The sequence below is a fragment of the Protobothrops mucrosquamatus genome, unplaced genomic scaffold, assembly GCF_001527695.2.
Source record: "Protobothrops mucrosquamatus isolate PMUCROS unplaced genomic scaffold, P.Mucros_1.0 scaffold_214, whole genome shotgun sequence".
NCBI classification, from domain to species: Eukaryota; Metazoa; Chordata; class Lepidosauria; order Squamata; family Viperidae; genus Protobothrops; species Protobothrops mucrosquamatus.
The window spans coordinates 166,428-194,023 of record NW_015386290.1 but is presented as its reverse complement, the minus strand read 5'-3'; the positions used below and the strand labels follow the sequence as shown (position 1 = coordinate 194,023).

General features: G+C 39.7%; 2 protein-coding genes across 3 annotated transcripts in view; one reads left to right on the top strand and one right to left on the bottom strand.

Annotated features, from left to right (window-relative positions):
- Positions 1-22,421, top strand: part of LSP1 (lymphocyte specific protein 1) — a 104,599-nt gene extending 82,178 nt beyond the window's left edge. The window contains exons 5-11 of one of the 2 annotated variants that reach the window (XM_015827321.1): positions 1,260-1,370; positions 1,775-1,818; positions 2,677-2,758; positions 3,583-3,720; positions 3,938-4,018; positions 5,936-6,055; positions 21,987-22,421. In XM_015827321.1, the coding sequence (XP_015682807.1) occupies positions 1,260-1,370; positions 1,775-1,818; positions 2,677-2,758; positions 3,583-3,720; positions 3,938-4,018; positions 5,936-6,031 (552 nt within the window). In that variant the 3' untranslated portion in view covers positions 6,032-6,055; positions 21,987-22,421. Of the gene's footprint in view, positions 1-1,259; positions 1,371-1,774; positions 1,819-2,676; positions 2,759-3,582; positions 3,721-3,937; positions 4,019-5,935; positions 6,062-21,986 lie in introns of both variants that reach the window. The other variant, XM_015827314.1, reaches the window with a different exon arrangement.
- Positions 9,621-27,596, bottom strand: part of LOC107297936 (mediator of DNA damage checkpoint protein 1-like) — a 29,015-nt gene continuing 11,039 nt past the window's right edge. The window contains exon 2 of the mRNA XM_015827303.1: positions 9,621-11,307. Within this exon, the coding sequence (XP_015682789.1) occupies positions 9,739-11,298 (1,560 nt within the window). The 5' untranslated portion in view covers positions 11,299-11,307 and the 3' untranslated portion in view covers positions 9,621-9,738. The remainder of the gene's footprint in view (positions 11,308-27,596) is intronic.

The following is a 27,596-nucleotide window of genomic DNA, read 5'->3' as shown; positions in this document are numbered from 1 at the left end:
ACTACCTGCAGTGCAAACCCAGCCATTGTAACTTATAAATAATTGTACAGTATATGGCTTAGCACAATATAACTTAGTGTGATACATATATATCCAAGTATTTTATCTTGATAAAACTCAGTTTTTTAAAATTTTTGGTAGAGAGTATTTGAGAGAAATGGCAAAGAATTGGGAATGGGCTCCATATATATGTGGGAAATGGTTGTACTGGATCTAGTAGTATATGTTTGAAAAGCAAATTAAAAAGGAACAGGAAAATGTCTGAGATTTTAGATTGCATTTGTAGGAACATGACTATCTTAAAAATGTACTGGTGAAATACAACAGAAAAATAATACAACAGTATTAAAATATTGATTAAAATAAACTAAAAACTATGTGTTATTGATATAACACTCATTCCTGTAGTACATTATTAAATCTAGCAACACAGAACTCCATCTTAGTAGTGTTAAAATATTTTTCTAGTCATTTAAAAATTGATGAATAATACAACTCTTGAAGCTACTCTTCAACATCAAGAGTATAATTTTTTTCCACCTATATATATGTATTTGTTTGAACTCTTGCTTTGATAAAGCCAAAGTTCTTCATAAAATTTAATAAACGAAGTGCTTTGAACTTTGCACAAGGACAACGACTTCTCTGCTGTTACTTAGAAAAGATTCCCTCCTGAGGATTCTGTGCTAGCTTGAAAATAAAATGTGGCTGGACTGTTTTAAATGTGTTTGTGGCAGAGTTTGTGCTTATGCATATTCCAATCCATTTTTCTGATGCCTAGCCCTGAATAGCTGATCATTGAAGCCCTTAGTGTAGGAGAATCAGAGGTTCTGCCTCAGATCTCCATCTCAGATCTTCAAACCCTGCATAAGTTGCTTCCATAAATACTTCAGATTCAGTTTTCCAAGAAAGCAACTAGAAAACCTGCAAGACTCTCTCCAGCTTCATACTAAACCGGATTTTTTAAAAGCCAGGATTTTTTTAATTAAGTCAAAATTAGCTGCAACTACATGAAAGAGTAAGCTATAAACCATGTAAACAAAGCCACAGAATTTGTTTATAAACAAAGCCACAGTCTCGCTTCACATCTGTCAGACCAAGCCAGACTTAACTATGTGCTGATTTCCCGTGACATACTGTATGGTTAAACATGCTGAGGTGGGTTCTTCTTAGCATGTTGTTGCTTTGTTGTGTTGACTGAGAAGAGAGAAATTGGTTGCATTGAGCAAATGCTTCCTTTTATGCATTTTTCCATCCAGGACAAGAAAATATGCCAATATGAGCAAGAAGAGGTCCCAGAAAAACAAAGGATCCCAAGTAATTCCAGTCAGGAAGAGGAATATCAAGGTCCTTTAAGCCCAACATTAAAGGTATGTATTGAGTTGTGTAGGGAGGCATGGGAAATGCTGACTAACAGATCAGTTTATAACCACAAGCCCAAAGCCTTATAGAAGTGATCAAAGTAGAGGAATACCCCAAAACGTTTTCTTTCTATGCAGTCAAGCTCAACAAGGTTTGTCATTTGAAGACTTTGAATGGTATGCTAGGCCCTATTTGAGGAGGGAGTTTCAAGAGTTTTTAAGGGATGGAATAAGTACTTTAAGCATATCTATGTTTTCCTGTCAAATCCCCTAAATGTCTGACAGCATAAGAAAGGCAGCAAAATCTTGGCCCTACCCATTCTTCTTTTTGGAAAGGAAGCTGGCACCAACCCACACTTTGTATTTTTCCTCAAGGCAACTGTCCAAATGAAGCTGTTGTTTCTGTTTTTTAGATCACTGACAGAACTGAATCCCTGAACCGATCTGTGCAGAAAAGGTAATTTCTGATGAAATAATGAATGTTCCAAGCTGTATGGCCTTTGTCCTTTCAGTGGGCTACTGGTAGCTGTCTCTAAGTAATTTTGTTTTCTGGATACAATCTTCCCAAGTAACTAAAGACAGAGGTAAAATCTGTTATAACAACATGAGGCTCAGTTCAGCAGTATATGTTAAATAAAATGAGATTAAAATAAGAAACTTTCAAAATGCCACTTCAAATGCCAAATACAGTGTACAAGAATGTGGATAACATTTAGTAGAAAGCTCGAGTTATGATGCCACCTATTGAAAGAGCTTTGCTGTGAGCTCTGCAAATAGTTCAGAATGATGCTTTGTTCATGATCATTGTGTGTCTGAAAGGTCACTTTTCAATGTGTTGAGCTGCAGAAAATATTTCCTGTTAAGGCAATTTCTCCATCTCTCCAGTATTCTATTATGCATTCCTTCTAGGCATTCAGAATTTATCAAACAAGTTAAAATGTTCATTGAATTTACAGAACCCTAATCAGGGTTCTGTCAACAAATTACTCTGAATTGTTGCTGCCACTTATTCTTCTTGTGTATGTTTTATATAACATATTAAGCTGTAGTTTGCTTAACTAAAGGCTATTAAATAAACTCCATTTGATACAGATACAGATAACCACGAATCATGATTTACAAATCATCCTGGCTGGGTTCATACAAAAACTAAGCCACAAATAAGCAAGCCACGATGCCATTTAGTGTGATATGTGATCTGTGCAAATTGTGGAAATCACTGATCATAATTCTGAATAAACAATGGTGATTAGGCTCTTAAATGTTGGTAAGCATCAGTGGTAAGCATCCTTTCTACCATCTTCTCTCCATCCAGTAACAGTATGAAGAAGACCCAGGCGCCACTTCCAGTTTCCAAGATTGATGATAAGCTTGAGCAATACACTCATGCACTTGAGGTGAGCTTAAATTCACTGACTTTGACAAGCTTTTCAAAGAGATACTTTTGGGGTCTTCTTAAGAAATGTGGTATAGCAAGTCCATTCAAAAGCCTAATTCCAGTGATTTTCAATCATTGGCAAGTTAACTGAGCACTATTGTCCCCCATGCAAGATTTTAGCTTTTGATGTCCTCTGAAGATGTCCTCCTTTTCATGGCAGCCAAAAAGTAGAGTTGCGTTACAATTTTTTGTTTGGCAATTAATTCCCAATGGGCTAAAATCCAACTTCTGATACTGTAACGCTTGCCTATGGATGCTGAACCTGACTGATGGCGTTCTCTTTTCTCTTATGTGATGTAACTGATTTATGACTATGAAATGAACGCAATGTGTGTACCATAGGTGTCTGAGCTGCTGTGCACTGTTTTTCTCTGCATGGCCATTGATAGGAGATTACAGCCCTGGTGGCACAGAGGTTAAAATGTAGTGTTGCAGGCAACTCTGCCCACAGCAGAGTTTGATCCTGACTAGCTCAAAGTTGACTCAGCCTTCCATCCTTTTGAGATCAGTAAAATGAGGACCCAGATTGTTGGGGGCAATCTGCTGACATTGTAAACCACCCAGAGAGGGCTGTAAAGCACGATGGGATGTTATATAAGTCTAAGTGCTATTGCTATTATATTGGCACAAAGGCTGTCAGGAGGAGGCATTTTCTGATCAGTTGCTGAAGTGAATTACTACCATAATGCTGATTCTTCCTAAATGAGTTCATAAAGATGCTTGACTATGAAAGAGAGGTTGTTTGAAACTAGAAAACTAGTTCACCCTTATATTATTTTGCAGATCTCCAGCAAAACTCCAAAGCCAGCACGCCAACTTTCCATTGACCTTCCTACCAATACTGCAGCAGTGGCCAGCACAAAAAACCTTTGGGAGACTGGGGAAGTGTCTCAGTCTTCTACAAAATCAATGCCCTGCAAGGTAACTTCTTCTTCTTTTTTAACTGTGGTCAAATCCCTACTATTGGAAAGATACAATTTCTTCTACAGATATTGATCTTGTGATGAAAATGATGTCAGGGTATAAATATCACCAACCAAATGGTACCAATATGGATGGACTCTAGATTGGATGCAAAACATAAGACTTTTTCACAGGGGGCAGTTCAACCCTCTCATCATGTCTGTGTTCTTCCTAGGACATTGTGGCTGGAGACATTGTGAATATTAGAAGCCTTTGGGAACACAAGGAGAGCTCCCAAACAGATGCAAATTCGAAGGTGAGGATTGCTGCTTCCTTTGGGGAAAATGCTATGATGAAGCTAATTTTTCTGTATAAGTGGCCAAGTGTGTTAGGCCTCATGGGGCTTTGCTGGAAGAGGGCCCAGAAGTGATGCAAAATGAAACAACACAGCAGCTCCATTTCACTCTTCCTAATGCAGCTTTGGAAAGATGCTTCACGTAAAGCAGGGGTGTCAAACTGCCGGCCCACAGGCCAGATGCATTATGCAGAAGCTGTGCCCACCCTAACTCTGGCAAGGAGAAAAAAGTCACGCTATGTTGCGACACATCACGTGACACGGCAAGTTTGACACCCCTGATGTAAAGCATTGTCAAAGCACCCTTCAAGCCATCCTGTGAATATTAAAAGGAAGATTGTTCCATTATTGTGGCTGAATGCAGTTGGATCTTCCTCAGCTCATTGAATGCAAGCTCTTCTGTTCATCGTATTAAAGGAAAATTGTTCCACTATATTAAGTGAAATATGTATTTAATTCAGTGTTTTATTTTGCCAAAAGCAAAGGAGCTGCTTGGAGAAACCCACAACCAGGTCAGGCATGTAATAGCATCTTCCTGCTTGCATTTCCCAACCAATGACATACAGAGGCATATTGCCTCTACCTATGGAGCTAAAAACAAATGTTCACATTGATTAATCCTGGGTCACACATTCCTGCCCAGTTCCTCCACACAAATCAGAATTCTATGTGCTTCATTGCCATATCTCCATCCAAAAAGGGGATGGAAAGAGGTTGAACAGAGGAAAGGAAAATTTGCAAGTAACTAGCTCCAAGGTAGTTGTGCAAATTTTCTTAATTTTCTATGAAACTGGATTGGATGTATTTTTTAATTCCAGGTGAGTGGCCAACTATGTCTTTTTTAGCCCAACACCTCAAAAGGTGGTTGTTGTGGGAAAATGGGAGGAAGAAGTTGTCTTGTATATGTTTACTACTTGTTACTTGTCAAAATAATAAGGCAAGATACAAATTAATAAATAAAAAAATAAAGTTATGAATTGTTCCCTTATATGCAACATAAAGCAGATTCAGGAATTTGGCATATGGTTTTGAGGAAAAGAGTCAAGAGATTGAAAACAATGGATGACTTAAATAGATATAAAGAAAAACCTCCAATGCTTTGTAAAGTATAGCATCAATATTTAAGGAATAAATATGGGAAACAGAAGGGCAGAGAAAAGGAATCACCAAAATTCCCCTTTGCAATGTGTATACTTATGTTCTCTTTCCCATTTTGCATCTTCTATCTGTATTCTTGACCCTGTTCTCATTTTATTTATTGCATTTATTTTTGGGGGGAGGGGGGCTGGAGGAAATGTATACAACTGCATATCTTATATAAATAATTCCAAATGACTAACAACCAGTTCACAAGAAAAACAATGCAATATAAAAAATAACAAAGAAGTATCATTTAAAGTAGCATCCCCAACTTTTCTGGATCCATGGACTGGTGGCGACACGGGGGGAGGAGAAGAGAGAGGATGGTTTCTCATGCTTGCCTCCCACTTTCAAGACTTGGTTCCCAACAGGCTGCAGACTGGTACCCATCCATGGACCAGGAATTGGGGACCTCTGATTTGAAGTGTAGGAGCAGCTGGAATAACTATTCAGCAGATTTGCTTGTTAACGTCTGAGTTATCTTTCTGCGGAGGTTTGAGGTGATTTTGCTTTTGGATACAGAGGTCCAGGTTTTCCTGGTATCGAATAATGAGCTGTAGTTTAAACTTTCAGGCCAAAGAAAAGGGAGCAGAAGCACAGCGCATCAAACCAGCCCTTATTTGATGGCTAATGGTCAAACTGAGGTTTTTCAAAGCACTTCAAAAACTGTAGGATGGAATGGTGGTAGGGATTTGGGTTTTAACCACTGAAATTGCAATTTCTCACCCTCATTTTTAGGTCAGGATTCCTGGCAAGAAATATAAGTATGTGGCAATTGGACATGGACAGTACAAAAGGGTGCCAATAGAAGATGATGGGGTGACGGAAAAATAGCTGTCCTGTGTACCAAACTCACAGGTAAAGGTAGGATGATGTACTAAATAGCATTTGCAAATCCTTTCTGCATATATAAAGTCAATAATATTCACCATGTCCCGTCTTGCTTTGCTATCAGAATTCTACAAGTAGTGAAGAATTCTTTATAAAGTGACTGTTTGTCACGTTCTCCCTTACTAAGATAACAAACAATGCAGACGTGGACTTTTATTGGACCAGTCACATTTTAAGCTCAAAAATCAACCTGAGGTTGGATTTGGAGTATTTAAGGAATGATTCATGTGGTGTATTTTAAGGGATGTATGGGAGAGGCTTGTGTTTGCTTAGGGTAGCATTCCTTGACTCTCTACTAGCAACAAGAATCATTTTTTTTCCATAGAAACACTTTATTCAATCTACATACTCAAAAGTTTATAAAAATTGTTCTTGAGTCAGGATTTCACATGAACTGCCTTTGAAATGCGTGGGTCTATAGCCGTGAAAAGAATTCTCTCAATGTTTCCGTAACAACGACAAACCATCCTAGCTTATTCATGATAATTTCAGAAAAAGCCCAGAACATCTTTTGCTTCCATCATATATGACTGTTTCTTTTCTTACCATATTACCTGTTTCTCTTAGGAACCAAATATTTCTATTTCCTCAGTGTTCAACATACCTTCCGTGTCTTATATTATCATCTCAAAACATTGGCACTTGCTCTACCAGACATTTGAAACCTTAGTGTGGTTTGTGTACTCTTTCTTTACTTAGAATTCTCTCACGACCCAACTAATTTTGGCTAAAAAAACATATTTGAAGATGTCCGAAACTGAACTTGGCTTTTATAATCTTTTAAAAGAATAAGGCAGCTAAATCAGTCCAGGACATCTTTATCTCCTACTACATTGCCCTTAAAGTTAGGACAAAAGACATTAACATTACATTGCTTTACTTGCCTGCCCTTTTTGCAATACAGTATGTGATACCCTTAGATTCTTACCTATATGTAAACTTTAAGACACTGTTAATATAAATAATGAGTAGAACACACCAATCAAAAGTGAACACAAATATATCAGTTGACTCTGTTTTGGTAAATTGGGTGGCAGGTAGGAAAACCGCTTGCAGTTTCAACATTTTTGATTCTTAGCCCTGAGGTACTGCTAAATATATGTGGCTAAGAAGTTCTGGTGTTCCATGTATTCACACTAAAGGAGATTGAGCTCCATGTCTCATACGCACATTTGAGATTTCTTGAGGCAACAGGCAGCTGACACAAAAACTTGTTTTCCAATGATCTGATCAAAAACTATGATCTACTACTGCATGGCATACAATGAGAGTGTAAATACTGGAATAACAGAAAAGAACTCAGAGATTCCCTTCTATCCCTTCTGTGATGGCATTTTTGGAATTGTATGTTTGTTCTCATTCTTCTGGCAATTCTTCTGAAAAACAGATTATGAGGTGATGGTAGTTTGCTTCCTATGATATAAAACAGAGGACCTGCAAGAGAACTATAGTAGTCTAAAATCTGCTATCCACATCACACTTTTCAAAGCATCAATGCTGGAGTAAAAACTGGGCATACAACTATATATAGTGAAACTCAACTCATACTAATACTTTTTCTAGCCAACTTTAACTTGAAGGATGTGTGCCTTTTTCACAGCCTGGAAGGATTGAGTGGCACTTCTCCTGATGCACTCTACTTATCCACAACATTGTGGAATGGGATGGTTGAGCATTCATTGCTGCAATGAGGTGGTTAAACAAGCAAGACATAAAGAGATACCTGTAGTCTCTCAGGTAGATGCTACTTTAACCAGCTCCCATTTTTCCATTCAAGTCATCCATTCTCAATTTGTGATTGTGTAGAGAAACAAAAGCATGAGATTTAGGTGAATGATACATAAAGGAAACAGTAGCTGGGACATCTTTATACTGATAATTAGAAATCAGTGTATAGCATATGCATACACAGCTTGGCTCTATGAGGGGAGAGCATCAAGGATTCCCAAATTCACCTTGAGTCTAGTTTGATAGTCAAGACCTTATATGGATTTTGGAAGGAAGGCTTTCCCCTAAATCTTTCCAATTCTGATAGCGGATACTCATGTTTTACAACTACCAATGGGAAAATGATAGTGAAATGGCTGAAGATCTATGCCATTAATCGCAAAACTGCCAAATTCGGTCAGGTACAAAATAGGAAGTCCGTGGCTATTTCTCTGCTACATCAATAGCCATTGGCTACTTCCTGTTTTGCAATTATCTTAGCATTTGGGATATTAAAATTTAGCCATAGCATGATTATAATATCTTTCCATAAAACGGTGATATGAATATCTGACTCGTCTGTGTTCTTGCAGTATCTCAGTGGAAAATATTCTAGATGGCTTAGCATTACTCTTTTATGAATCCCTGGCTAGTGATGGCGGTGATGATAACAACAGTCTTTTTTTCCAGGCTCCCTCCATGAGTTAAAAAAAGAAAACTTTTGTTAATCTTTTGGAGCTGATGGCCTCGAGCATTGGCAATTGCCTGACATTGTTTAAAAGCTAGGTTCAGCGGGGTAAATTGATATTTATTTGCACAGGATTTTCACTTTTTGGGATGTTTAAAATTGGTCTGCAGCTGCTTTCTAGGGGAAAATATCCTTGATGTGGCCATGCTACATTTTGCAAATGGTTTAAATTGATTTCACTGCAGTTAAGAGAAGTACAGAATTGTCTAGATTCCACAACTTGAGTTTCTCTTGAGGGGTGCCCAAGAAAGAATATTATCCCGGCTTTTGTGGAATCAACACTGCTTGCCCTGTTTCTCAATTCAGTGCTTATTTTGTGATGCTGGCTACCAGAGCACCTTAAGGAAAACGTATCTTTATTAATGTACCTATTCATTAAGGGCCTTATCAAAGGCTCTACTCTAGGAAGTTGCATCTATGGGATATTAAACCTGTCAATGATTCTTTTGATGGGGAAACTGAAATTTTCTCTCTGAAGAGGCCTGCCAGACAACTTTTTATGCTCATGTGAGCTAAGCCAAACAGTTTTATCTTTTTAATGTCATCTTTTAAAAATAGGAAGCCATCTTGAACCTTGTTCTTGTATAACTATTGATTTCAAACTGCAATTGTGGGTGCATGTTAGTACTGCAATTTAGATTTAGGCTATACATGAGAGACATTTTTTTCCCCTGCCAGAAACATGAAAGTAGCTTGTGAAAGCAATCATTGCTCCTACTATTAGATATAATCCTACTCATCTTGTCCTCTAACCAAAAGGTCTAAACCTGTGGACAGCTTTTGAACTTAAAAGGGGGATGGGGAGAGAGAGATCCTGAACATGTGTACCATGATGTGGGATGATTGCTTAGCTCTGTTCAAAACGCCATTGACTGAACATGGAAGAAAAGCCAAGATCTTTGGCATTATTTTAGAATAAAAGATAGGCTTGGTGGAGCAAGCCAATACATTTCTGTTCCATCTTATATTTTATTTCAGCAGATGGTTTTAACTTCTTATTTCTATATAGGCTGTTATTCTAAAAACAAGGCTCTCTCTGTTAAACCTGAGTAAAACAGGCATATTCATCTTTCGGTATATAGATAATGACGCTGTGAAGGATTTTATTTTATTTTTTTCCCCTCTCAAGTGCTGCTTTAGTAAAATCTGGATTTATTTCAGATTCAGCCCACTGATCATCTTCTCAAGGAAACATCTATTCTTCTCTTTCCTTCACCTGCCACCCAGACGCCCTCCTATTAAAACCCATCTGCGTTTCTTCAGATGGTTGGCGTTCGATACGACGCACATCAAACAGAGTAGTGATCTTTGTCATGGGTTTGGAAGCCAGCTCTTTCAGTTTCCGGGCGTCAAAGTGTGGCCTGTGGAGAAGCAGTGGTAAACGTCGCCGGAATGAAAACATCCCCTCTTTTCTGATTTCCTTTTCTTCCTCAGCTTGTTGCCTTTTTTCCTTGCTGACTGTCATCTGGTACATGATGGCATCCCACATCTTGATGGCTTTTGACTTGGTTCCTTTTTTCTCCTGACCTGGGTCGGCTGCTGAAATTTCAGTTACTGTCTTTTCTCTTCCTTGCTCTGGCTCAGATTCTGAGACTTGGATCTGAGGAACTTCAGATTCCACTACCAAGTGTTTTTTGAGACGAGACCATCCACTAAGTTTGCTTTTGGGGGGCACTGCTGGCTTTGATTTGAGTGACGAGCTGGCAGGACTCTGGGAGGCAGATGGTGGTGGTGGCGGCGGTGGCGGTGATACAGCCTGCTGGTTTAACCTTTGTGGCAGGACAGTGGATGGTGCAGGAAGGGTCGTTTCTGGCCTCGTGTACTGTGGTGTGTTGGAGCCTGACTGTCTCTGGACTTCAGTGTGTGGTTCAGGGCTTTTGCTGATTCTTGGAGTTATAGGCCTGTCCAGCTGATGAGTTGGGGATGTAACCGCGGTATACTGCCTGGGGATATGGAGTATTTCAGCTTTCATTTTTCTGGTGGGTGGTTCAGGGGGTGTAGAAACATCTAACTTGGGAGTAAGTGACCTGGGCTGCTGTACAAAAGATGTGTCATATGTCTGGCTTGATAATGAAGCTGCATGGCTTGTTTGCAAATGGACACGACTTGAATATTCCTCTGGCTGTCCTATTAGTGGAGACTTAACCCTTGGTGCTTGCACACTGTGAAATGAGGAATGCGTTTCAGCCACATGAGTGGCCAGGACTGGCGTCTCCACTTGAGAAGTGGAGGAAATGGGATGTTTGTGAGAAACAAAGGCAGGGGACAAGAGAGTAGGGGGACCTGACGGGAACTCTGCGGATTGCCTCGGTGACTCGGGAGTTGTCGGTCTGTGATGCGGAGATATGGCAGGTGAGACGGTTAGTTTGAGATGCTCTGAAAGACTCCTCTGTTCTGTAACTGTGAAGGTGAAGGGCCTTCCTTTAGGGAAAGGAGAAGGAACATGATGGATGATGGGCTTGACTGAAAAGCGGGGTGGAAGATTGATAGTGAGACGGACTTCAGTTTCTGGTGACTTGAGTGGAGAAGAACGTTCATTGTGCTCCAAGTCTGGACTAGCTTCACTTACAGGAGACAGATTCGACCGGAATGATGTGGTTGGTTGTGCTGATAAGGTGGCCTTCTTCTTTGCTGCTTTTTTCATAAGTTTCTGTAGCCTAAGGTTGTCGGTTCCAGGTTTTGGTAGAATAGGTGGAGGTGGAGCCTGTGACTGGAGAGTGATAGGTTCATGGGGTGGCGTCACCGTTATCAGCATTTTGACCCCCTAAATCAAAACAGAAAAGTGGATTTTTTTTAAAAAAAAAAGTTACTTATTTCATGTTTCTAGCATCCAAAACATATAGGGTTGTTTATATGAACATTTTGTTCAGGAAAGATTAAATCCATTAACAAGATACCTGTTGGAAATGAACCAGGATAGGAACAAAAGGTTTCCAGCCCAGGCAGAACCATTATATCAGCATTTAGCAGGTGTCTTCCATTCTCAAGGCACTGAACAGCCCAATTTTCATTGAAAATTTAAATTTTGTGTGCACATGCGTTCTATCTTGTCTGCAGCAAGAAAACTTATTTTGCCCTGTTGTTTCTGCTATAAATAAGGTTCCTAAATACAGGATTGCAGGTCTGCAGAGTCTAAATTTATTGCTGTATTTGGCATGAAGCCTGAAATTATCATTTTCAAATAATTAAAGGTAAAAATGCTTAAAAGTACTAAAACCTCTGGAGGAGACTTCAAATTGATATCTATCGGAAAAATATGCGGATTGGTCTAGGATGTCTCTTTATCACATTGGAAAACTCCCATTTCATGTACTTCACAAAAAAATAGTCACAGTATCTCAGAGCTGATGCTTTTCAGTGGCTGACTGAGAAAATCAGCTTCTTGACCAAAGGCTTTAACCATCCAATGTAGATGGAAAATGGTAAATGAATAATGACAAGTTTTTACGATTCTGAGTGAGCTGTCTTCTAATGTGTTAATCGTGCTCAAACATCCTGAGATTGATAGAAGAATCTTTCTATCTCAGGATGAATGGTTCTCCGCCATAAAGAAATGTGAAGCTCTTATGTATAGGATTCTAGCTTTCCACAAAATCAATATAAGTACTCCATCTTTCTTGGAATCCAAAATGCATGGAGCCAGTGCAAGCAGCCTTCTCTTGTTCAGATGTTTTCAAACACTATATGGACATTAGAAAAAAGCTGGTGGCAATGGGGGGGGGGGGGTTTCACATAATTTTAAGAGATAATGCTATAAGTGCGATTCCATGGCTGCAATCATCAATGTGTACAAAGTATTAGGGTTGTTAAATCATTAACTGAGATAAACTCATATCATTGCCAATATGTTTCATTCTCTGTGTGATCTTCAAACTTCCTTACTATTTTGCCCCAATGCTAGAATTGTACTTGGCTGGCAGAAAAGCCCTTGAGGGAAGAAACTGAAGGGCACAATGAAGAAAATAGGCAAGTTGTTCTACGTTCTGGCTCTTTAAAGTCCTATTTGTATACTTCCTCCCCCACCCTCATCAATGTGTTTCAGGACGCAAGCCAGCAACATCATGCAAAAGCTTTGATCTGATTGCATTTGAGACATGATATTTGTTCTTGGAAACAAGTTTTTCTCTTTGCATGCTGAGAGCCCCACTTCTGCTATAATATCAACCAAGGGTCAGCAAACTGTGAAATGTGGAACATGAGAGCCAAGAAGCTCATGCACGAATTGAATTTTAGCTCCTGGCAAGAAATGATATTGGGTTTCACTTGCAAAAGTTCATAAAGTCTGTCCTTCGTGCTTCTCCTTGGTGATCTGACCACAACTGATTTCAGCTGTTTTAGTTTGCCAGCCAAAAGCCATGGCTCAGCTGATAGCTGGTCCTTTGGGAAGAAACTGAGCATCTACAGGAATGGAAAAGCCCTGTGTTTAGTGCATATCCTAGCTTCTCATGTGGAGAACAAATGTTTCCAACTGGCTCAAAGAGCATTTGCTTAAGTTGCAAGCTTGTCTTTAAGCACAAACTCATTACTCTTCTGGATAGATGATTTTTTTTATTTGAGTAGAGAGGCCCAGAGTACACCTTTGCAGGATTACTGTAATTTCCAAGACTCATTTTGATATGCAAAACATTGGCTTGAAAGGGATTAGAAACACAATTCTGGAATCCAGTCACATAGCAAACAATCCATGGGAGGCTAGCTCCTAGGTTTCCCAGTGAATAATAGGACGTGACTACAAATGCAAAAAAAAACACAAAAAAACCTAAAAATTGCAGTTGCTCATGAATGGCTTGCCATACACAACAGCTGCCAAATATAGCCACCATTTACATGCAATCTGTGGGGCATACTGTAGGCTGCAGACTGCTTCTATAGCAGGGGTGTCAAACTGCTGGCCTGCGGGCCGGATGCATTATAGTGAAACCGCGCCTGCCCCATTGCCGGCAATAGCAAAAAAGTCACGATACGTCGCGACACGTCACGTGACATTGTGAGTTTGACACCCCCGTTCTATAGCTTTCAAAGAGTAATTTGCATATTTCCCTTTTATTTGGGTCAGTGCAGGTCCTCTCAGCGAAAGAAAACAGCCTTGAATCAGCTTGTAAGAAAAGGATGATCCCTCTTTCCCAATCACACATTAAATAATGAATTTAGGAAACAAAATCCCCTGTGCCTTTTGTAACTAGCTTCTTAAGTATTGGTTGCATTATGCTTAAGTCATAATGTAATTTTATTTCATTTTAACTTTGTGTGATACCTGAACTGAGCCACCTTCTTTGGCCATAAAGAGAATAGGGAAAAGGAAAGGATATAACCCTATATAGATGTGGCAGGTTGGCGAATTAGTGAATTCTGTATTATGCTTAACAAGCATTGTGTAGAAAATCATGGCCAGGAGATGGGATTACTTATAAATAGAATTATCTTTAAAGATGCTTCTTAGATGAAAACCTCAATTCAATGTACAATACATAGAATAAATCATTAACATCTGGTGTTACACACAGTAACACATAACAATTAAAGAGCAGTATATATACAATAAAACCCTATGAATGGAATGAGACAACTCATCACAATGAGACAACTCACTGCCAACTCACTGTGGCCAACTTGCAGTGGGATAGGTTGCTGCGTGACAATTCAACAATTCAATTTATTTAAATTAATTTAAACATTATTTTACTTTTTGTAATTTACGTTTCATTTTGTCCCTCCTCTGGCATCCTTTAATTATTCTATTCTATTCCTTTGATATTAGTGTAACTCTTGTCCAGCAGTGAGTTGTCCCACAGTGAGTTGTCCTAGACCTCCTATGAAGGCTTAGCTCTGTTGGTGATAAGATTCATTTTTATAGTCTAGTTCAGGAGTCTTCAAACTTGGCCCTTTTATGACTTGTGGACTTCAACTCCCAGAATTCCTCAGCCAGCATGCTGACCACTACCATTAAACTTCTCAGACAAAGGCTATTTCTGAAGTCCTAATGAAGCATTTGCTTGAATGTAGGAATACAATTAGATTGTACATACAGGCCCACTTCAATTCTAAATATTGGTATATTCAGAGTTTCAGATGTATTTGCTTGAATCTAAACCCAGCCTTTAGCATTGCTGTGGACAACAAGCAAACTCAATTCTATTTAGCTCCCTAAAAGGAAAGTTGGCAGAATTGAAAGAGTCTAATGTTGCCCCCATATTGATCACATATCTGCCTTAATATTTAGAAGACTTCATTCATTTTATTTTGCTTTTTTGTTTTAACCCACTTGGGTGGATTAAAGTCACTCTGTTTTGTTTGAAGTTGGATTTCAGCTTTGCAGATCCTATGCAGCTGATTAGACCATGGTTTCGTATTGTTAGCTGGGAGGAGTTTAGCCTGTTGATCTTGAGGAAATGCATACTTGTCCTGGTTGGTTTAACTATCCATATTTCAGATCCTTTCTCTTGCTCATTGTTTAAATCCTCAAGGGAGGGACCAAGTGAGTGAATTCATGCACTGATTTTTTTGAGAGGGTGGTGATGGTTCCACAGCAGGGGTCTTCAAACTTGGCCCTTTTATGACTTGTGGACTTCAACTCCCAGAATTCCTCAGCCAGGCATGCTGAGTTGAAGTCCACAAGTCATAAAAGAGCCAAGTTTGAAGACCCCTGTTCCACAGACTCTATCAGAGGTGCTGGTGTGTCTTCTCCTTAAGAAACCTTTGTTGGAACCAATAAATCTGGACAATTTTCACCTTGCCTCCAAATTTTCCTTTCTAGAAATCTAGCCTGGATTCAGGCCAGGATACAGTACCAAAAGAGTCTTGGTGCACTTATTGATAAGCTCCAGTGGGTGTGGAATTGCGGGAGTACATCCATCCTTGATTCTCAGTGGTTTTCAATGCCACTGATTATAGTTGGGACAGGGAGGTGTTATAGTGATTTTTCTTTCTCCAAAGCTCATTCTAGATGGTGGTGAGTGCTTCTTTCTAGCAGACCTCAGGGCTCTACACTCCCTGCTTCTTTTTGGCATCTAAATAAAACCACTGAGGGAGATCATTCATAAGGTGACCAAGTTTTTTACAATGAAAAGGAGGACACAAGTAAATTGAAGAAAAAAATATCGTAAAAGCTGGCCCGGCGAATGGAAGGTCAACTGCCCACCGCACCCCCGCCCGCAGCCGCCCCACCAGCACCGCTGCCCCGCCATGTAGAGCGGCTCCCGCGGCTCCCAAAGCACCAGCCGTGCCGGCTCCGGCCCTGGGGGCAGCCCGCCGTCAACACACCCCGCCTGCAGCTGCCCCGCCAGCACCACCGCCCACCCTGCGCAGCCCCGTGTAGAGAGGGTCTGCGGCTCCCACAGCACAGGGGGCAGCCAGCCGCTGCCACCCCACACCCCTGCCTGCAGAACCCCCGCTGCCCCTGCCTCTTGCGCCCACAGCCATTATTGCCCTAGCAGAGCCGAAGATCAAGAGAAACTTACCGCTCCAGTCTCCTCCAGGTATCTTCGGAACTAACTAGGAGATGGTGTAGTTGGGTAGCAGGGAGGGGTGCAAAGTTCCTGCCAATTCGCCTTCGCTACAGACAACTTGCATGTGCAAAGTTTGCCGGCCGGGTGTTTTGGCCTGCTCAGCAGCAATTCCTATTGGCTTTTGAAAGCCAATAGGGGGAGTAGCACAGCTCATGCAAAAGTTGAAAAAAAAACCCATCAAAAAAAGGTGCCGGAACGCTGTTCTGAGCGTTCTAAGAGGGAAAAAAAGCCCTGCAATTTAGTCTTCAAATATTGAAAAGGAGGACATGTAGGAGGACACTTTTCGAGGGAGGACAGAACTTACAAAAGGAGGACAGTTGGTCACCTTATCATTCATCTACATCAGGGGTCTTCAAACTTGGCAACTTTAAGACTTTAAAGACTGGGAGTTGGCTGAGGAATTCTGGGAGTTGAAGTCCACAAGTCTTAAAGTTGCCAAGTTTGAAGACTCCTGATCTACATGGAATGCCGTATGTGAGTTAGGACGCAGTCTGAGAATTGTGGACTCTCAGTCTCATTTGAAAGAAAATTCTACTCATTCTTAAATTGGAGGGTCCTGCTTGCAATCACTCTAGTTACCTCCTGGCAGGCCTTCAGGAAGGCAGTAAAAACTTCACTTTTTCAGCATGCCTTGAGGCCAGGATTATTGGAGCTTCTTTCTGGGTGCAGTATAAATATAAATATCACTATTAACTCCTTGGATTTTAATTATTGTTTTGTTTTCCATAGACGACTAAGAGTTGAAATACTCCAGCTGGGCAACCATATACATTCTTAAGCAAAATTAAATAAATAAATATAAACATTTGAAATCCTTCCTGAACTAGCTATGAAGGAGAAAAGAATTTGTCACTTTGGGCCAATCATTTTCTTTCAGCTCCCCTTACCTTCTACTTAGATATAAGTGCATGCCAAATAAAAATATTGAGCCTCCAATTTTTTTCCCAGTTTTGATTCTGTCGTCCTGCTGTATACCTATAAGAGACTCTAGACATCTTTGGCACAGCTTCTAAGACTCCACTGCCTATCTCTTTTCAGTTTAGTGCATTTTTGGCAGATTTCAATCTTTAAAATGTTTACTGCAGTCATTCCAAGAATTTGTATGTTCACTTCTAAATTGTCAACGGTAAATCTGTTGGACTAAACGTTTTTGGGTTCAGATTTCTGTTAATTCCAGTTTTTATGTTTTGAGCCAGACTTGGAGGAAATTTGTTAATTTTTCTGTGTGTGTGTGTGTGTGTGTGTGTGTGACACTCTTGGAAGATAGGTGCATTCCCCATTTCTCCCCATTCTCCAGGTCTGCTCTGAATTCTTCACACATACCTGAATAATAAAATGCATTTTGCAGAGTCCCATTCAATACAGCCATTTTCATAACTGATCTCAGCTGTATAATTGAATCATATATACACATGTGTATGTATGTATGTATGTATGTATGTATGTATGTATGTATGTATGTATGTATGTATGTTTCTATATAAAAAGAAGCCTAGATAGTTTAATTATTCTTAAGCTGTACAATAAAGCCAGAAAAACATGGAAAGGCCAGAGATTAACAAATATTTAATTTAATCCAATGCCAAATCTTAAGGAGCCCTTCTATTCTACTTTATGTCAACTGTATATCCCTAGCTTCAAAAAAGCAGAGAGTCAGAGAGGGAATAGCTTGTGAGATGGGAAAGTTATTTGCAATCTGTGAGCCAAATGCAGACCCAGCTGTTCAGCTTTGAGAGAAGAGTGACTTATGAAGAAACTGGATCCTAGTGTCATTGGAGCTGAACTGCTGAGGTAAAATTGGAATCCCCTCTAATTTTTTCTGCTGTTGTCATTAGACTAGATGGAAAGAAGAATGAAATGCATCTGTTGCAAGCACAATATGTGCAATAGATGAGAGCCTCTTTTTTTTGTAACATGATGGTTCTTGATGCAATGGGTGGGGAGAAAGAAGTTTTAGCCTTCTGTTCAAACTTCACTGATTATTGTCACAACTCAGGAAGAATGGAAATTGTATTAAATTAACAAAAGACAAGATTAAAGGTGTTAATCTTTGCCTCTCCTATAAGAACAACCAATGAAATAGTAAGATGATCACTAATGAAAGTAACCTTCGTGCAGAATTTCTTTTTTGATTAGCAAAATGAAAGGTTAATCCACTGACCTCCTTTTTTAAAAGAGAAAATCCCAGTCTGACCAGCATTCTCAACCTTAGTAACTTTAAGATGTATGACTTCCACATGCTGTTGGAGAATTCTGGGAGTTAAAGCCTACACATCTTAAAAGTTGTTGAGGTTGAAACTCATTGAGCAATAGAAAAACATACAGCTCAAAGAAATTGTAAAACTGTCTGAAGTGGAAGTGAGTGTTTGGCCCTGTGACAGAGAGACTTTGCTTCGGACAGAGATCAGATGCTAGTGGCAGCTGTGAGGACAGAAAATAGCTCTTTTGAAGCTTTGCCTCTCTGCTGCTTGTTCAGCACCAAGTGATGAGAAGAACAGAAAGAAGCTCCGGGCATAGACTTTTATCCATACAGTGGATGTCCTAGCTAGCTACTGCAAGTTATTATAGATTACCAGCAAGTTTCCATTGTCCCAAAGTCAGACAATGAGAACTAACAGATTCCCCTTTTCTATCAAACTTGCATATTCTGTTAGGAATACATTAGAGAGAAACCATGTGAAATTTTTGGGTTTAAAGCATTACATGGATGTTAGATAGCGAAATGAGATTTGGTTTCAATAGATTGGCTTTAAGCTCCCTTGGCTATTGAAGGATAGAACAACTATATTTTGATAGAGCACCTTGACCTCTTTGCTTCTCCATCCTTAACAGGGCAACAGATGCATGAACAATGTATCTCCTTACCACACAATGGTTTAGGGTTGGTTTTGTGTGTGTGTGTGTGTGTGCGCGCGCATGTGTGTGTATATACAAATATAAGAGTCATAGCCCAGTGACAAAATTTTGTAAGCAGAAGTTTTACTTCCAGAGGTTCTACCCTCTTTTAACTTCTTGAACCTAAAAGAGTTTCTTCTAAGTAAGAAACTCAGAAATCTCACTAGCAGGGTTTATTAACATGAAAATAATAGTGATTAAAGAATTCCAGCAAGTAAGCTATTTTAAGGTGAGGATTAACAATAGAATCATAGGGTTTATGGATCTTGGAAGTGTTGAGTTTAACTCCTAACCAGGGCAGGAATGCTCAGGCCATCCCAGTCAAATGGCTGTCCAACATTTATTTAAAAGCTTCCAGTGATGGAATACCCACAACTCCAGAGGCTTGGCTATTCCACTGTTTAATAGCTTTCACAGTCGGGATACGAGTCCTTTTTTCCTATTTGGATCTCTTTTTGTACATCTTCCATCTGTTGGCTGTTGTTTTATCTTCAGCATGATGGACAATAAATCTATACCTTTTTCCCTGTGAGAGCATTTCAAATATCGTAAAACTACTATAACATCTCAAATTCCCCTTTTCTTCTTTAGGTTAGACATTGTTTTAATAATTTAATTTAATTTAATAATTTAATTTAATAATTTAATAATTAATAATTCCTCACAGAATTTATCCTTAGCCCCTTTGTCATTCTTCTCTGTATTCTTTCCAGTTCCTCAGCATCCTTCTTGTTTATGTCAATGAAGATTTGGGCAGTATTTCTGACCAGTACAGCCTTAAGCTATCACTTCCCATGATCTTAACACAACGTTTATGTTGATGCAGTCCAACACTGCATTGGTTTCTTTGTGAGCTACCACACACTACTGGCTCACACTTAATTTGTGATCTACTAGGAGGCTAGATCCTTTTCACAAGAACTACTGCTAAGTTAGGTACTATGGTACTATTCTAAATGTGTGCATCTGTTTTTTCTTTCCTTAAGTGCAGAACCTTACCTTTCTCCCCAGTGAACCACATTTTATTGGATAGGGTCCAATGTTCAAATCTATCAAGATATTTTTTAACTTGGAGCCCACTCCTGAGATATTAATAATCTGCTGAAGTAGTAGGGTTGTAATGGGATCGTCCTTCCTACTTTATCAAGAAAAATGTTATCAAATGCCTCACTGTAATTGAGGTACAGTATACTATATTCACAGCTTCCCTTTGGCCTACTAATATAGTTACTCTGTCATTGCATTTTGTTTGGCATTTTAAGAAACCTGTTTTGGCTTCATACCTTTCAAAATACATGCAGGCCTACTGCTTGAGAATCCTTTCTAGGATTTCCCCAGTTGCTAATGTCAAGCGGACTCCAAGGTTTACTATTTCTCCTTTTAAAAGACTGAAGCAGTGTTAGCTCTTCTCCAACGTTCTGCCGGTTCCCTTGTACTTCACAATCCTCAGTGATTACAGCCAGTGACTTGAGATCGCAACTGCCAGTTCCTTCAGCCCTTTGAGATGAAATCTATCCAGACTCCGTGACTAAAATTCATTCAAAGCAGCTGGATGTTTTCTCATCATTTACTCCTTTCCTATTTTTGACCTACACTTCTCTTATTCCACCCCATGGTGAGTTCTGGCAGGTTGGACTACTTTTTCCTTTTGTGAAAACAGAGATGCAACATGGGAATTAAGCAGTTCAATGGTTCTGTTGTCCTTTACTATCTTGTTATCATCGTCAAGTAGCAGATCAAGCTTTTCCTTGACTTTCCTCTTGTTCTGCATGCACCAAAAAAAATCCCTTTCTGCTTTTTCAGCTTCATTGCAAGCCTCAGTTAATTCTGAACCCTAGGTTTCCTAATCCTATTCCTTCAGATTATTTGCTGATATTTTGCTTCTGTTAAATATCATTATTACCATTTTTAAACATGTCCTTTTTGTTTTTCAGTTTATGACAATATTCTGTTCTCATATTGGTCTCATCAACTGTTTCCCATCTTTCTGTATGGACTTTAATGATCTTTTCCTTCCAGCCTTCCTGAACTGTTTTTCACTTCAGGATATCTGTCTATGGAATCCTTCATGCACTTTTCTCCTCAACATAGTAAACTCAGCTTTCATGAAATTAGTGTTCCTCACCTAGAATATCAATCTCACTAGTCACTCTCTCTCAAGGTTCTTACATTTCCTCTACTTTTTTTTCCTTATTAGAAAATATTAACTTTGGTATAGCTGAATTTCAGGAAAGAAATGGTGCACCAGAAAGAGGGTTCATCTAAAAAAAAGGGGGCATCTGCATCCATGGGTTGGTTTTAAAATGGTTGCTTGAACCCTTATCCTTTCATCCAGCTAAAGCAGTATTTGTAGCAAAGTGCTACAAAGTGCTAGGCCTGGTCAAAGTCAGGGGGAGTCCATTCTTAAGAGCAGTAGCACCAGAGGAAGAATCTGAGGCCTCACCAGATGAACTCATAGCAATTTTAGGTAAACCTCTTGAGATGATAACTTATTAAGATTTTTCTGGATGGAGGTCTGGATCTAAAGAGGGCCTTCAAGATAATGAGCTGGTACTTTTGGCTGGAAGTGAACTGGTAGCTTTGACACGGAATGTGGGAAAGCATCCGTGGAATATTTAGAAAAAAGTCACAGCCAAACAAAACTATTTTATTTGTGCAGGTGGAGAGTCACCATCCCATTTGTCAATCATTAAATGCAATACTGACAATAAGGAAAAAGTGTCATCAAAGACAGCACAATTGTGGGAAAATGCATTCATACCAACGATTGATCATGCAATTGTATTTTCAGCTGAGCAAAGTTCTTACCCTGCCTGGTTACAAGGCTACTACCTTTCATAGTCTAATGATTGTGGTATCTAATCCTGTGTTTTGATAGTTAATCTGCCCTCTTCAATCAGGAAAGTATACATGATAGTTACAATCAGCATTTGCATTAATAAATTCTTCTCATGCTACTGGGCATTGCCTTGGGGAAATTCATTTTAATTACAACTATGTGATGCCATTTTGATGTGTTTATTATTTTTTTTTCTCTTTGCAGCCCAGCTTGGAAACCCGAGACAATACTTCATGCAACTCTGATATTTCCCTGGCTATAAGGGAAATACAGTGAAAGGATTTCTTCCCTCCTAGCTCAAACTGGCACTCTGCTTTAAAATCAGCTATTGATTTCTTCACATATGGAAGCATTTCTCCAAACTGACTTCATTGGAACTTGTACTTGGCATCAACTCAAGAAGCAATAATAAATTTGAAACCCTTTCTAGATCAGATTTTTATTTTGAGAAGTTAAAAATGTGTGCTATATTGAGTTTTTCTCGGGTTTTTTTTTAACCGAATTCCTAGCTTTGACTAGGAGAAAAAGGTAAAACTCTCACCCCACTCCTTTATCTCTCTCTTTACACCCTTGGTAAGGAGGGAGGAATCTTCAGCTCAAGATAGCTAGTATAGATTTCTGAGATCTGAGAATGTAAATGAAAGTAAATATTGAAGGAACATTGAAGGGTAAGAAGTATAGCTGATGCTAAGGATTCTTGTATTACTCAAGCTTATCACATGACAAGAGATACCAGAATGTCTATTCTTGACCATAAGATGATGTTTTGTAGGTGGGAACATACCTTCTTAACTATTCTTAAGTTTCAAACATGAGAGCAATACCACAGAATTCTAAACTTAAGACTGTTTTGGTGCCACTCTATTTAAATATTGCCCTCAGTATTCTTTTTGGAATGAAGATTTCTAAGATGGTTTTTGTGGGGAGACCTGACTTGTTTCAGTTACGGTTCTCTGGCTAAAAAGCATTTCAGGAAATACCTTCTCCCAAAGTGCCTATCCTAATCACAAAGTAAGAGCCATCTTGGCTTGCTTTGCTTTATTTTTTTCTTCTGATGGCTTATTCATGTGAACAAACTAGAGCCTTTATTCCCTTAAGATCTATACTCCTCTCAGAGGTAGACATTGAAACTGGAACACTGCACTATCTCTTGAAATATTCTCTCTCTCTCTCTCAAAAAAAAAAAAAAAAAAGGCTAGAGAGTAAATGCAGGCAATTATCCAGAACATGAGTGGAGAGCCAATGTACCATTTGACCTTTGTCTCTCTTTATCTAAATAATTCTTGCCTTGAAGGAGACATGGGGTAATTGAGGTGCAGTTCTTACTGTAGTGCATTTAAGGAGATGAATGGTAGCTCCTGTGGACCAGTCATATCACAGGACAATCATTCACCTGCCCCCCTAAAGGCTGCTGATACCCTTTGACCTAGTTGAATAGATCCATTCCTGGAAATATTAATGCGTCTCTTTGCCTCTCTATTACAAATAGTATTTGCCACCCTGTGGGTTAAAAAAAAAAGGGCCATTATATCCTGCTTCTCCTAAGACTTGCATTTAGAAAACAGTTCTTTTCTTTTTTGTATCTTTCATCTTCCTTTTGCTTTCATCTGTTAATTTTTTGTGTGATCTGGAATGTTTGCTAACAATTTAATAAAAATTCTGTAAAACACAAATGAGTCCTATAGTGTCAGTTACATTGAGTCCAAACGTGAGGGGCTGTGGTTTAATTGGTTTATTGAATTAAAAACAAAAACAAAAAACAAGAGGCTGAGTTCCTCAGCATACCAAACCTGGATCATGGTTTACAAATAATTTGGTTCATACAATATGCTAATTCAAAATCAAATTAATCATAATATGGGAAGGTCACCATGTCTTATTAAGCCATTATCTTCAAATGTTTGACAATTCTCAATTTGCTCAACTGTGAATTTGAAGTAAATTCCAAATTACTGTAAAGATGTTTATTAGAAGCAGGAAACGTTGCATACATAATTAACAAAATGGGTTTTTTTAAACTAAGTTTATGTCAGATTTCTCCTGGCTTAAAATAGTATCTTTCACCCATCCAGCTCAGCTTAAAAAAATTCTGATTCCACCCCTCCCCCGTCCCCAAAATTTCTAGGAAAATTGAAATTACACACAATGTCTAAAAACATAGTAATTACAGCCTACACACTGGAGTAAATGATTCTCAGTCTTGATATGAGGTTTATATTAACAAAATTTCATTAAAATTGCCAGACTTCAATTAACTACTTAACATACTTGGAAATCAGCTACACTAATTTTTCACTTGAACCCTCTATAAAGATGTTTTATCTATTACCTGGGAACTAATCCAATTTACAATGTATACACTTCTGAGGATCATAACCAAGGTAAATGTTTTATTTTACATTGTTAAATATATTCAATGTTTGATAAGGTTGGAAAACTTTAAACTGGTAGCTTTAAAAATAAACTGAAAAAGCCTAAATAAGGATGGTAAAATCTTCTGCTATGTAATTAATATTATATTTATTATATTTTTTAAGAGAAGAGGCTGATTTCATGCTATAGCTGATGCAGATTTTTAACTTTCTTGAAATCCAATTCAAAGTGTACTGATCTCATTCCCAGTTATTTAGCCTTCTGATAATATTCTGCAAATCCATTTTCTCAAGATCTCAATCTTCTAGTTTAGCTAGAACCTGTATTCCCAAACATATAAAGAATATCTTTCTCCCTTTGAATCATTCTTCATGTAATACAATATTACACATCCAATTATTTTACTTTTACTGACTGGAGTGTTCTGGGTAGTACTTTAAAGCCTGTAAATTGAAGGTAAAGAACTAAGATGGAAAACCTGTATGGACTTACTAAACACATGACTTCCNTGAAGAAACTTGAAGATGGGTTGAAGTAAGTTCCCACCAATGGGAATACAGATTCCTACAAGCTCTCTAGAGCTTCAACACTGCAGATAGAAATATTGCCTTTTATATGATTTTAGATGCATAGAAGCTGAGCCAGAAATTAACTGAACCCTGCTCACAGCTGCTGAGCTGCTTTTAGATCAGTGAAAATATCTTAGTCTGAGTGATACCGTGTCTTCCATGAAGGTCACTTTCAAGGAGGTCCGGATAGCCATTGTAGGTAGCTGCTTAATAAAGATCTTCTATTGAGGGTCCTGCTGCATTTGAGCAAAAGACAAATCCAAAACCTCAAAGCTACCCAATTTACATGTGAATGAGACCAAATGATCACAGGCTGTCAACTAACTCCCATTAAAGGAGAATACTATGTTTCCCCAAAAGTAAGACCCAGTCTTACTTTCTTTTGGGTTCTGAAATAAGCACTAGGGCTTACTTTTGAGGTAGGGCTTATTATTTTCACGTACAGGAGGTAGAGAGCATGGGGGCCGACGGGAGAGGGAATGCTGCTACCGTCAGCCCCACCCTCTCCATCCTACCGTCTGCTTGCTTGTGGCCGCAATGAACCAAGATCTCAACATACCCCAGTCTCCACCCACCCCACCTGCTGGCCCTTCTGTTCCTGGGACATTTATCAACCGCAACAGGCGCCAAGAGGCTCCCTGTGCTGCTTCTGGCCTCACAGGGGCTCTTTGTCCTCCTGGCTGCACTGCTCTGGGCTGCCCTACTGGGCTGCTCCTGCCTGGCACGGGGAAAGTCATTCCAGATCTTCCGTTCAACCGCCGGAGCGTCCCCATCCTGCCAGGGCCCCTCGCCAACGGCCACCGGTGGAACCACGCTGCCTGCACCTTCACCTTTGGGCTGCTGAGCGCGAGCCTACACACCTACTCTGTACTGTAGTAGAGGCCAAAAGCGCACATTCAGCACGAGAGCAGCAGTGCCTGCCAGAGCTCAAAGAGTGCCAGGTTCAGCCCGTAGCCTGGCGTTTGCAATACCGAGTAGGCATGCAGGCTGGCGCTCAGCAGCCCAGAGTCAGAGGCACGGGCAGTGCGGTTCCACCGGCAGCCACTGGCGAAGGGGCCTGGCAGGCTGGCAGTGGGGGGTGCACTCCGGAGGTCAAACAGAAGATCTGGGACGACTCGCCCTGCATCAAGCAGGAGGGTGGCCAGGAGGACAAACAGCTCCCTCGAGGCCAGAAGCAGCACAGACAGCTGCTTGGTGTCCGCTGCAGCCAGTAAGTGTCTCAGAAGCAGAAGGGCCAGCAGACAGGGCGGGCGGAAACTGGGGGTGCCAAGGGCTTGGCCCACGGGTGCTGCTAGAACAGCAGCAGAGCTGCAACCAGAGCCAAGGTCAGGCAGGGCAGTGGAAGGGTGCACAGCAGCCGCATGGCCCATGCAGGGAGCTGCTCCTGCTGCCGCCCATCAGTCTGGCGGAACAGCAGCCTGGCCCGGGCACCACCGGCCCCCAACAGCAGCAGGTGCAGCTGGCTCAGCAGCCCGGCCTTGGTGCTGGTTAGGTGGCAGCTTCTGAAATCGATCCAGGGAAGAACAGACTTACTTTCTTCCCTTGTAACCCCTTCTGCAGTCCCTTAAGAGCCAAGTGGCAATTGCTCGGGGAAAAGGTAAAGGGGGGGATGAAATCTTCCTCCCCCCATAGCGCTCCAAACACTCCCAATGTCAGCTGGCCACACACCCCCATCTGGCTGATGATCTTACTGCTGCTAGGGCTTACTTTTGGGGGAGGGCTTACTTTCAGGGAAACACGGTATTTGTGGCTCAGGATTGAAATGAGGGGTCTTTGGTGCTCTCTGAGTGTGATTGTTTTCTTGCAGGCATTTCATTAACCAAACTAGGTAACATCATCAGTGCTACTCTAATGGACTAATCTAATCTAATATTGACTAAGCTGGAGCTGATGTTGCTAATGCTTTCATATCAAATGAAATCTCTGATTAAAACAATCAGGTAGTAGACATATTGAAGGATTTCTAACTGAGACTTTGGAGAGCCACCAATAACCCAAACACTAAGATTAATACTAAGCTGATGAGCCAATAATTGGACAATTCCAGATATTTTGTTTTGCAGTGACTTTTGCGTTGTGGCAAAGAAGCTCTGTTAAATTAATTGACATTTAAGAATTTACCTCCACTAAAAGATCTGACTCATAATGCCTGGTATTCCTCAATTCCATCTTTAGTTTCTTATTTCACACATCCTAGGATAACTAATCAGGGAGAACTCTTAATGGTAATAATGCATCACTTTATGACACTCACATTATTTTAAAAATAATGTTTGAATTCCTGGCACATTCCAGATTTCCAAGTTCTGTCTGAAGCTAGTAAAATGCTTTTACCAAAGCATTCGGGGGTTTTTTCTGGCTCAATGCAAAAGTAAAAAGTGCAGGCATATAGAAAATTAAGGTCCCACACATACACACTCACACACACAATAAGAGAAATAGGATTTGGAACCAAATTATGAGACAAATAGACCAATTCACACATCTGTTTTCATGTGTTCCATTACTTGGCACATCCTATTAGTGTTTAAGAAAAAAGGAAGTGATTTTATAAAACTTTACAGAAACAAGAATTGAGTTTATTGGCGGCACAATGATTAAGTGCACTGTCGCAGGTAAACTCTCCCACACCTGGAGAGGTGGAATATACTCAATTAAAAAACATACTAGAAGCTAAAATATATATATACAAAACTAGAAAACTAGAAAATACTAAAAATGAAAGCATATATAAAAGTCTATAAACATCTGAAAGAAAGGATAAGAGCATTAGAGGTTGTAGAGGAGCATAGAAGGTTAACATATGGAAGACTATCAAATTATAGAGCACTCTAATATGATGTACTAGGACTAGGTGTTCATTAAGTCTAGT